This window comes from Molothrus ater, chromosome 4 (genome assembly GCF_012460135.2).
Source record: "Molothrus ater isolate BHLD 08-10-18 breed brown headed cowbird chromosome 4, BPBGC_Mater_1.1, whole genome shotgun sequence".
NCBI lineage: Eukaryota > Metazoa > Chordata > Aves > Passeriformes > Icteridae > Molothrus > Molothrus ater.
In genome coordinates this window covers 57,572,565-57,584,783 of record NC_050481.2, presented here as the reverse complement: position 1 = coordinate 57,584,783, position 12,219 = coordinate 57,572,565, and the positions used below count along the sequence as shown (strand labels likewise).

Genomic DNA, 12,219 nt, shown 5'->3' with positions numbered 1-12,219 from the left:
TACTGACAGAAGTCAGAAAAAATGTATGCCTGTAACACACCGTTAGGATTTGAAGCATATGTTGTTCTGTATTCCTAATGGGGAAAGATCTTGGCTTCAAAGGCCATTTCAATCTCCCACTACACCGAGAGAACACAGCATTAGAAGCAGTGGCACTACATGAAACTGAGGGCTTGACTTTCCACACTGAAAAGAAGAAGCCTGAGCCAGCACAGGCAAAGGGCACAGAAGCAACTCCTCAGGACAGCCTCCTCGCCTCCCAGAACCTGCGGGTAACGTCTCAATAACTAACTGGGGTTTCTCAAGTGGCATTTCCTTTGATCAAGGACAGTGTTGATACAGCTCATTCTACCCATAAGGATCCACAAAGTGACTGAAGGCAGTCTCCAAAGGCCCTTTACCCTCCAAGAATCCCACATGCTCCCAAATGCTTAGCATTTTGATTGACTTAAAAAATATAAACAAGACTGCTGAAGTGGGTAACAGGAAGGTTCCACAAATCTACTGTATTCTGCTGTCGGCTTTAAAAACAAATAATGAAAATGGTTCTGATAAAAAATTGGCATCTGCTCATCATCTTGACTCAAAGCCTTTTCAAGACTCAAAATGTTCTGTTGAATCTACCTATTGTCATCCACAAATCTAGAATAAATAAATAATCAATGTGCATGCAAGAACATCCATTAGAAATGGATTGTTATAGAAGCCACTGTAACATGAAGCACTTGTATATTCACCTCTGCTACTGAGGCTTCCAGCAGAGATATCCAGCAGATTAGGATCTATGGAGAAGATATTGAAATCCAGTAACTATACTTGAATCAGAAATCACTGTATTAAAAAGGTCAGCCAAAGCTGAGAACAACTGGCTTTTCAGAGAACAGATAGCCTAGCAACAAAGTCACCTGGTCAGACCTGTAATTTCATTACCAGGATTGATGAAGTCTCATGATAGGGGACCAAGACTATTAACAGACAGCAGCTACTCCATTCCAAGGTCCACTTTTCACCAGCTCTAACAAGGAAAACTAGTGCAAGAGTTTAGTAGGGCCAGAAGAAAAATCCCACACGCCCAAATTCAGAGAGAGAATGGCAAGGAAGAAGAAATGGACTGGATAATGGATTTTTTTTTGACTCATCAAAAATATAAAGCCTGAGAGAACCCTGAACAGGCTTAAAATCCACAGCACTAAACCACAGCCACCAGTGTTCAAGAAACTTGGGAGCTTCCTGGGCTTCTGAAGACATTACATTTCAACAGCTGTACATTACAGCACAACTGGTTTTATGTTTGGAATGCAAACTCTAATTGAGGAGCAGTACCACAAGAGCAACAGTTTCAGTGGCTCCTGAAATTAAGAATTATTCATAACCCAAACAGCCTGAGCAACTGTCCAAACAACAGTCAGTCCTTTGTATTGTAATGTCTGTTTGAAACACGTCGGAGACTTATGGCGGATGCAGCCATCATCTAGAAGTAGCCAGGAGCTTTTAAATTCACTTTATTTAAACTTTTATTAAAAGAAAAAAAATTATGCAATTAAAGCATAGCCATACTTGAAAAATCTTTGTAGCTCAGACAAGTATATGCCAGCTTTAGGTGAGTGTTCACCTTATTGGACTATAACAGAGCAATTAACACAGTCAAGATGAATGTACAGACTTGTAGCAAACATACATCTTTCCTTACTAAAACACACTGTTTAATTTTTGTGCTTAAAGAACAAGATACCAATCCTGGCAATATTAACAGCAATTGCTCTTTAGACAGTGCTTCATGTTCACAACACTCAACTGAAATAACTCTACCCTCAACTCTTGCAGCTCCCTCATGGCTTTAGTGCTTTCATAAAAAAAAATTAAACTTTCTATCTGATGAAGACATAGACATTTCTATCCAAAATGTTGTGAATAAATAAGGAAGCTCAAAACTGCTAATTAAATAACCAAACAAAACACAGTATTTAACTTGGTTTCTGGAAGTGTTTTATACATGGAAAAATGTCTTCTCAGAAGAAGGAAATTAATTTTCCAGCAATGTTAGTTTACAGTGAGTAAACTGAAACAGTTTTTTCCTACTAACTATGCCAAAAATACATTTAAGAAGTGAAAAATGTTTGCTTCTTCCTCCCAACCATACTATGAACCAACAAGGAGAAAGCAGCAAAGAGGAATAAAGAAAAAGTACACTGCTCTTATCAGACTAGCACAGCCATAAGCAAAGTCTATGCTGCATGCTAACATTCCCAGTTACAACTATCTCTATTCCCAACTACAAGCTGGAAAACAACAAAAAATTGAGGAAGGAGAATAGGAGCAGAAAAAATTATTTTTTCACTCTCCCTATAGATTTCACAAATTTAAAATGGAATAATTTCTCAAGGTTAAGAAGTTTCATGTGGGTACAAATTCACAAGCTGCTTTATTTCAAATGGAGGTTTTCCCTTATAAGCATGTGAATTCTGAACAAGCACTAACCTTAAAAATTCAGTCTGGAATCTAAAAAATTGAAGACATTTTTTTCTTCCTGGTCTTCTTGATCAATTGTTGTTCTTTCTCATGTGTCATCCCAAGTTAAATTTTTGAGAGGTCATTCCTCTATATTCTATGTATAACCACATCAAGACAATCAGCTGATAGCCATAGGATATGAAATAAAAGATGTAATATTCCTGATAATCAATGCAGACTAGACTCCTACCACTAGTTAACTTATTAGATTTAAAACTAATTTAAGAAATAGTAAAATATTTTTCATTATGGAGCTGGTAGACGATTCTGATTAAAAGAAAAAAGATATCAGGATAAATATCAGGGAAGTTTTTCACCCACAAGGTGGCTGGGAACTGGAACAGGCTCCACAAGGAAGCGGTCACAACACCAAACCTGACAGAATTCAAGAACCTTTTGGACAACACTGTCAGGCACATGGTGTGACTCTTGGGGTTGGGATTCTTGCACAAGGCCAGGAATTGGACTCAATGATTCTGATGGGTCCCTTCCAACCCAGAATATTCTATTATCCTATTCTACAATTCTATGAAAAAAAACCAACTGATTTTTATAATAGAATAGTACCAGAAGAAAAAAGGAGCAGGCATTACTAGTCAGCTGTATCTTTTCACTGTTACATTCTTAGGTATTAGCACTCAGCATTTGCAGTAGCACTAAAATTCAAAGGACAAACCTGGACTCTGCAAAGGCATTTATCTCAATTTCAGGCACAAGAAAATGGAGGAACAAAATCCATAACAAGGTGTGCCTGTGTCAACAGCAAGAGCATGTGGTTTCATGTTATACTTAATCTGCTGGAAATGAGGGCGTGGGCATGGAGGAGGAAACACACCGAGGGAGCAGCCCTGCCTCTAACTGCACATTCCTGCTGCTTCCCTGCAAGATGTGCTGGCAATCATGCAGCTGCAAGATGAATCCCTCTGGTGTACTAATCCAGGAAGGAGCTCTGCCTTTTACTGGGTTCATTTTTCACCTGGCTGGAGCACCAGTAACACCCAGTTACAAGCCATGTCCTACTTAGGAATCCCCAAGAAGTTCAGCTGATACTGTCCCCAAGGAAGAACTCAGGTGCTGAGGTAGCCAAGCCAGGAGAATGACTGTCCTCAGTGTTACCTCTCCTTGGCTTGCTCTTTATGTAAAATATAGGAGGTGAACAGTAAGAGAATTAGCTAAACTGCTTCACACTCCCACCTGTTTATGTGTATGAAGCCTTAAATCAGGGGCGAAATCAGTTTTCTACCCTGGGCACTTTTCTTGGCAATGGGTCAACCCAAATAATACCAATTATTTAAGCAGGAAGGACAGAATGTGGCAGAACCCAACAAGAAATCCAAGGCTTTCAAATGCCCTTTTTTCCCATGTTGTCTTCTCAATACAACCCCATCCACTGTGTAATCTCCTAGTTGTTTTGCAGCATCACTAACGTCTTGAAACTGCTTTTTAAAAAACCCAACTACTCAAAAAAAAAAAAAAACCCAAACCAAACAAAACAGACAAAAAGCCCCACAAACCAAAACCAACCAACAAACAGCACAGAAGATTCAGGCACACAAAATTACAGAATTATTTTGTTTCGAAGAACACTGGCAACAGGGAAGATGAAACCTCACATTCTATTTTCAAAGGCTAAGATCAAGCTGATAAATGCCAAACATAAGAGAACAGTGAAAAAACCTCCTGTATTTCCATTTTCATTGGTGTCTTCCATATCAGTCTTGTACTATATCCACAGTCAATTTTCTCTAATGAACACCTATAGATCAGGTTTTGAACCATGGAGAGCATTTCACAATGAGATATGAACAACAACATGGGACTAACTCAACCAAGATTTTCAGTGATGCAATTGCTACAAATGTCAGATCCTCTTGGGGTTCACTGTAGAAAGCACAGCTCAAGATGCACTGATAAGATCAGCTAAGCCTCCTTCACCATGTGATTTCCACAGGCAGAAGCTTACCAAGGCTGGAAGAAAAAAAGATATCACCAGGTCTGTAGAGAAGAACTAAAAAGAATAAAAAAATTTAAAACCAATTAAAAAGCTACTAAATATATGAGCTATGAGGACCTTGAATGAAAACATGATGAACACTTGCAACCATGCTGTTATTTATCTAGCTGTGTCCCACTATTCTAAATGCCATGGAAGACTTCTTTCCTGGTTTATACCCTCAAGGATACAGGTTCCTACTAAGACCTGGTCTTCTGGCCCTCTGTAAGGTCATACCTGAAGCCCCAGGAGTGAAATCTCCCACTGCAGTAACTCACAGAACCAGAGCAAAAAAGTCTTTGCACCTCTGCATCAGTCTGACTATAAGTTCCTAACACAAAGGGACACTGGAAAAATTCTCCACTCCAGCTTAATCCACCTTGGGCACTAACTGCAAAAGCAAAAAGCCAAGTAAGTCTCAAGAATTACAACTTGCAGTATTTAGTCAGCTAGAGCATATTCTACGATAGCTGCACAAAACCTGTACTGATACACACTAATTAAAGTTCCTGGATTCTTAAAAGGCACCAGTTTTTTTTTGGTTTTTTTTTTTTTTTTTTGTAACACAGAACATGAGAGAATAAATTGTTGCAAAAAGGACAAAGGTGGGTTGTTACTGCTCTCCAGAACAGACTGGGACAGAGGATGAAAAATCAGAGCAGTGTGTGAAAGGTGAACAGAAAACTTTTCTCATTTAATGCTGGGGCAAAAATAGTTAATAAGCAATTACTTGGGAGAAAAAACTGCTATCATGTCTGGCAGGCAAAAAAAAGAAATAAAAGCATCTGGTAAGTAAGAAAAAATAGGTGCTTTGATAGACAAAATTCAAGAAAGTATGAGAAGGTAGCAACAAGTGCTGGAAGTGTCCTGAAAAAAGTGAAATTGCTATACAGCTCTGAAAAACCTCAAAAAAGATAACTGGTATAGCTCCTGATGAAACAGACATAGACAACAAACTGCCCCTCTATCCCTGGATGCTAATGAGGAGATTTAATTTCCTTCCATTAATGAAGGAACTTCCTTCCATCTTTTGCCTGCAGTGAAAGCACAGCCTGCCTAAGTTTGCAGACTTACTACAGCTAAACATCTCAAGCAGCTCTTTCATCCCAAACAAAGGTGAAGGCAGATGCTCAATGCTACAGCACATTAACTGGGAATAACCAAAAACTATGAATTTCTAAACCAACACACACTTATTTGAAGCAACACTGGAAAATTAATGGCAGTGTACTGAAATATTGAAAAGGGATTTCAAAAGGAGAAAAAAAGCTTTACTAACTTTTTTTTTATTAGAAACACAGATACGCTTTTCTTCTTGGAACATGCATTTTCTGCTCTCAAGGCTATCAAGGGAAAAACATTTCACTTTGAAACAGTAAGTCCTAAGTTAATTGGTCCAATTTTTCAGATTTCAGTCCCCCTGGCTGCCAGAAAAAGTATGATCTTGATGTGGTCATAAAATGCCCTGTCCAATGCTTTACAATGCCAAATCCACTCAATTCAGAGGATTTTTCACTTCTAAATGGTTCATCATACTACAGATGACACGAGAAAATCACAAATTTAACATATGAAACCATTTCATTCTCTTCAGCAGAAGCCAAAGGTAAGTGCAGGTAACTTGAACAGAACAGCATTTAGACTTCAAATTAAGAGGACAGAGAACAGAGATTATAAGAGAAGAAAAGCAATACTTTAAGTTGACTATTTAACAGAAAGACAGATGACAACAGAAAAAAATTAATGTCTTCTTTGCTCAAATCTGCATGAAAAAATTAACCAGGAAAATATTTATGGCAAATAATTTTTAGCTAAGAGTCAGAAGTGTAGACTAGAAAAGAAAAACACTAGTTAAATATTTATGCAAGTTCAATGCATTCAAGTCACCAGAATATGACAAAATTGATCTAAATTTCCAGGAAGAACTAGCCAAAGCAATTACTGAACCATGAGAAATAACTGCAGAGGTCTTTTGTAGAAAGATGAGATCACAGGAGACTGAAGTCAAGCAAACAAAAGAAGGACCTTAGATGCTTTTGCTCAAACACCCAAAGGTTTCACAATAAAGCTGAGCTATTAAAGCAGTTCACCTGTTCCCTCCCATACTGACAACCTGGTTCTGGAGCTTGTTTGACCTCTTACTGAGCCAGTTTTACTGAATCGCCTTTCGCTTCAGTTCCCCAGATGAACTAGCTGCTCATCACGCAGCCAGACAAGCATAAAGGATATCATCAGCAATTAACCCTTCCAGCAGCAGCCAGTTATCACAGCCACTCAGTCACAGTATGAAGTCCCACACCAGTTTTGAGAGGCAGACACAAGGACGTGAGAACAAGCAATCACCGGTATCTTCATTACAGCACTTAAGAGTGTAACCATTTTTCCTACTCCTAAAGCACCCTAAACTTGCTGGGCAATTCTGTATCACAAAGATTTGAAAACATGCTATGGCTGCAGTAACTCTACAAGCGAGCAGGAAGCTTGAAATCCCATACTGGAGGACATGGTGTCTTGCTTCTGAGGAAGGCCTAGCCAAAATTTAATTGCAGGCTGTACGTAGACCAGAGTCTGCTACTTTAGTAGTCCCAATCTTGAAGCTATAAAAATTAACAATTGGCCAGCACAGATTTGTTTAGAAAAAAGAATCTGACTTCCTTTTGATAAGATAACCAAACCACTTAAAACAGAAATGATACATGTTACAGATCATGATCTCTCTAAGGTTTTTGGTATTGTTTTACCTTAGAGCAAAGTAACTGAGCCTGCAGGAAATCACTGGGTAGCTCAAACACTTGCAAACAGTGCTCTCACGCTACCAGTCTCCAGCCAGACCAAAATGGGATTTTCATTATCAGCTGAAATCTGTGTTGTTTCATTTGTGACAGATACAATACTTTCAGACACAGCTAGGAAAGCTGGTATTACACAAGTGGCACATTCTCAAGTGCAGAAAAGACAAGACCATAATGCGACAACAGAGACAGCCTCACTGGACATGAGCACGCTGACTCGGACCAGTGCATAGTGCTCCATACAGGACAGGAGCCTAATGACAAAAATGAGAGGGAATTTGAGCATCAGTCCTCAGAGAAGCATGGGATTAGAGAAGCACAAAGCAAGTACGCTGCTGTTAAAAAAAGAACTGCAGAACAACAAATCTGCTCTACTCGACACCAGCGCTGTCCTGTTCTGCACAAGATTTCAGGAAAACACAGACATAATTAGGCTGAGGTTTCACAGTAGCTTCAGTCAATCTAGCTGCTGGCTGTCACAGTCCCACTCTCTGCCTCCCACTGGCTTCAGTACCGCTCTGACCAGGGCTTGCTGGCAGCACTACATCAACAGAAAACCCACCGTGCTTCAAAAAAAAAATGTTTTCTGCCAGTCTGGAGCCTGAGTCACCTCAAGCACTGATGGGAGCCAGAGAGGCAGGCAATCATAACAGCAGCAGTCAGCTTAAACTGTTAGAGAATGGCAGCTTAGTTCTGACAAAAGCAACAAGTACACTGAGGTACAGCAAGCGTGACCCACGTGATGGAGGAGAATGAATCCGTTTGCTTAAGCCAGAGAACACATAGCTAAGATGGAGGACAGGGCTACAACTGCAAATCAACACAAGATCTTTCTGAGAACGGTTCACTAGAGATGGGAAAACAGAATCTGCTCTATTTGTAGCAAAGATGACGTCAGGCATCAGGACAAGCATTTCTGTTATAAAGACTGTCTGCTGTAGCACTCCACTGCCTACAGGGGGGACATCCTCAGAGCACTTAACGAATTTTCTCATCATCAGAGTAGGAGATAGATTTGGCAACAGTGTGGATCTCCTTATTAAACATAATTCTAATTACTCATATTATCCAAGTCCAGGGCAGTGTATACAACACAGGTAAAAATGTCATTTAGGAATGCAGCAAAGGTACAGGGAGATCTTCACTAGCAACAGCTAAAAAAGTAGAATAACTTTCCTAAACCACTAAACAGCTTAAATGTCCAATTTACTGTTCTGTCTCACATGAAGTCCTGGGAGAACAAAATAAACTGTGTATCTCTGTCCTAAAGGATCATTTAAGTGCCTATGTACTTCATCCATCAGAAACAATGTAATTGTTCTCCTGAGAAGCAAAGATGGACAAGCACATTTCACCCTCACTAACATCCAGTGGAATTTACTAAATTCAGACACTAGCAGCAACTATATTACAGTGTACAGGGAATCCAATGAACACAGGTAACACATAATTCACAAAATTAAAGAACCCTCAAGGTCAAACTAAACTTATCAAGAGCATGGCTTTGGAGATTACACTTTTGCCATGTAAGCAGAACTACAGATTTACCTAATTGCAGCACCTCAATCACACAAGAAAGAAATTCAAATATTGGGAGCTTTTCTGGTGCAAAGCTGACATTATAAGAAGTCACAGGCAAGGCACATACCCCAAGTTCTGCAACAGGGTTTAAGGACATAAAATTGAACACTTTTTTTAAAAAGTGCCATTCCTTCATGCTTGCCCTTACTCAAAAGAACAGGGGAGCAAGAAAATTCCTGTATAAAAACTCTTAGAAAATAAAAGGTTATGAACAATACAAACTGGATAGTTTTAATAAAATTTTTCAACACTCAGGAAAACCAGTAATTGCTCCCCAGGAAGCTTTATCAGGCATGGCAAATTTGGTCAAAACTTTGTGGGAGGCTCAATAAAAGTGACAAAAATGCCTCTCTAGGAACAAAACCCAAACGAATACAAAATCTGGATGTTTAAATAAAACCTGTTCAGCTGCTGTCAAAAACACACTGAAACAGCTACCAGGAGTCAGTGGGGGTGTTTGTTTCCATTCCAATAAAATCCTCTCTGTTACAATAGCACAAATTTTTCTGCCGCCACAGATTAAGTTAATTGCAAATGTACTCTCAAATAGAAGGAAAAGTGAAAGAAACTACACAAGGTCTCCCCTTCTCCTCTACCTCAGACCCTGTGGTCAGCCTGGCCAGTTGGCAAATCCTGCAAAAACAGCTGTAGGTTTTCTTTAACCTGGTAGCAAATGGAAGAGGCACACGAAAGGATGTGGTGAATCCCAGAGCAGTGCAAGGTGCCATGAGGAAATCGGGAAGCATGAACTCCCCCATGCTGCTGGCAGCAGTAAGCTATTGTAACTGCCTCTCCTGTAACTTCACTGTTCTTTTAAATCTCTCTAGCCAATCTGGTTCTCCCAAACAGCCATTTATGCCCGGAGATGGGAGGCAAAACTTCTTGCAGTAGGAGTGCTGGCTGTGAAGTATTGGCCCAAAACCCTCCCACAACACTCAAAGCTGCTGCAGGGAAGTTTGCCTTTCAGGTGACACACCAGCCTTGATTACTTAACTACCCTGATGCAAGAATAAAAATTACCTTTGTTCACGAGCAAAATTACTCATATTTAAAATAAAAGCACATACCTAGGGTACCTTTACGCCACTCACCAGCAGAACACTGCACAGACCCGCAAGCACGGTCCCGTGCGCTGCCGGACTGCAAGCACGGCAAGCACGGCCGGGCCGCGCTGCCCGCGCAGGGAGCGCCAGGCCCGCGGCGGCTCTGCCGGGCTGCCCGGGCGGGGGAGCGCTCCCTGCGCGGCACCGCCGCCCCTCCGCGCCGGGCCGAGCGGGACACAGCTCCCGGCAGGGCAGCGAGGGCAGCCCCCGCCGTGTGCGGCCGGGGAGCGGCACCGGCCGCCCGTGAGGGGCTCAGGAGCCCCGCGGCAGCGCAGGGCAGAAGTTACCGGCGGGGCCGGGGCGCCGACAGCTGCGCACTCCCCAAACCCTCCCTCCCGCCCCGGGGCAGCGGCGCGGGGACCGCCCCGGTCCGCTACCTTGTCGCAGTAGAGCCCCACGAGCTGCTTCATGCGCCAGTGCGGGGCGGAGAACACGTCCACCTCCTCGGGGAAGGGAGCCATGTTCTCCCCATGGAGCCGCGCCGCGAACGGCGGCGCGAACGGCGGCGCGAGCATCCGCACCGCGCGTGCGCCCGCCCCGCGTGACCGCGCCCGCCGCCCCGCGCGTGCGCGGCTGGCCCCGCCCCTTCCCGCCGGGAGCGGCGGAGCCGGGCCTGCCTCGGCCCGGGCGGCTGCGGCCCTGCGGGTGTCGGTGTGGGATGCGCACTGCTCGGCAGCGCAGCCCTGGGTTCATCCTAGTGAGCTGCAGTACTGCACGACTGGAGATCCCGTGCCTTGGCAAGGCCAAGGTAGCAGCTTGCGGATGTAAAAAACATGTACGGAATCAGTTAGGTTGGAAAAGAGCTCTGAGGTCACGGACGCCAGCCCGTGACCCAGCACCTTGTCTGCCAGACCATGGCACTGAACGCCACGTCGTCTTCCCTTAAACACCTCCGGGGACGATGACTCAGTCACATCCCTGAGCAGCCCATTCCCATGTCTAACCACCCTTCCTCTGAGGAAATTCTTCCTAATGTCCAACCTAGAGCCTTCCCTGGAGCAGTTTAAGACTGTCCTGTCCTATTGCTATTTGCTTGGGAGAAACGACTGTCCCCCACCTGCTACAGCTCCTCCCAGGTGTTTTAGAGAGCAGTGGGCTCCACCTTGGTCTCCTCCAGGCTAAACACCCCCAGCTCCCCCAGCTGCTCCCCACAACACTTGTGCTCTGTTGCCCTGTTCCAGCACCTCAGTGTCCTTCCTGAACTGAGGGGCACAGAACTGGACACAGGATTTGCAGTGTGACCTCACCAAGAAAGGTCCTAGGAAAGCTATTTGTATATGCTGCAGCACGGAATCTGCACCCAACCCTTTGCAGCATGTGTGCCAAACGAGTAAAGTTAAGTGTGTTTGTTTAACATCCGAGGTGAATGGACCAGAAACACCTGCCTGTCATACTTATCTGCTTGTGCAACATTTCAAAGTAAACAGGAACACTGGGCCAAGCTGAGATTGCACATCAGTTTGACAAAAGCTGTAACTGTTTTACAACAATGTAGTGTTGTAAAACTGTTGACCAGCATTGCAATGTTCAGTAAATGTCACCAAAATACTTTGTCAAACACACAATAGATGCAGCAGGACCTTCTGACTGAAAACTGTGCAAGGTCTATGTTGCAGATATTAAATGTATTAGAGCTAGAGAGGTCATAGGTGTAAGCAATTCATTGTAAATATGCTGAAATATTTTCAGCAAAGTCACATGAGTTTTTAGTCTGGTATTTCTCAACATTAGTATGTTGGGAATAAAATGCTGGTACAAGCAGTAAATAGTGAACTAAGCAGAAGAGCTCATGAGTGGTACTTAGCTGACACTGCACAATAATCTTTTTATCTCTTTATCTAAGGAAATTAGTCTTAAGCACCTGTAGTACTAGGCATTTCCTTTTCCATGAATTCTTTCCTCCTTGAAGGACTTTTGAACACACTGACCTACTTAGCCATATTTGCAAATATGTACAAACCTCAGGAGGTTAAATTCTTTCAACTTTGGGGTGGGAAAAAAAGCAGTTACACAGGAGGGAAGAAAGGAAGGCGAAGCACAGGTGTTCCACAGCTGGCTAGCCATCACACAGCTGTGCTTACTGTTTGGCAAGTGAGCAGAGCTCTGGGTTTGAGCTTGAGCGTTTCTTTCTCAGAGAGTGTGCCCTGGCACACAAGGGAGCAGGTGAGACCTTGTGGTACTGCTGTAGGTAGACCTAGGCACTGAAGACACAAACCCTTAAGAAACAATGTTTGAAGTT

At 42.7% G+C, this 12,219-nt stretch overlaps 1 protein-coding gene across 1 annotated transcript in view; it reads right to left on the bottom strand.

Annotated features, from left to right (window-relative positions):
* Positions 1-10,490, bottom strand: part of FBXL5 (F-box and leucine rich repeat protein 5) — a 34,188-nt gene extending 23,698 nt beyond the window's left edge. Inside the window, exon 1 of the mRNA XM_036382087.2 lies at positions 10,358-10,490. Coding sequence (XP_036237980.2) covers positions 10,358-10,441 — 84 coding nt within the window. The 5' untranslated portion in view covers positions 10,442-10,490. The remainder of the gene's footprint in view (positions 1-10,357) is intronic.
* Between the last annotated feature and the right edge of the window lie 1,729 nt (positions 10,491-12,219).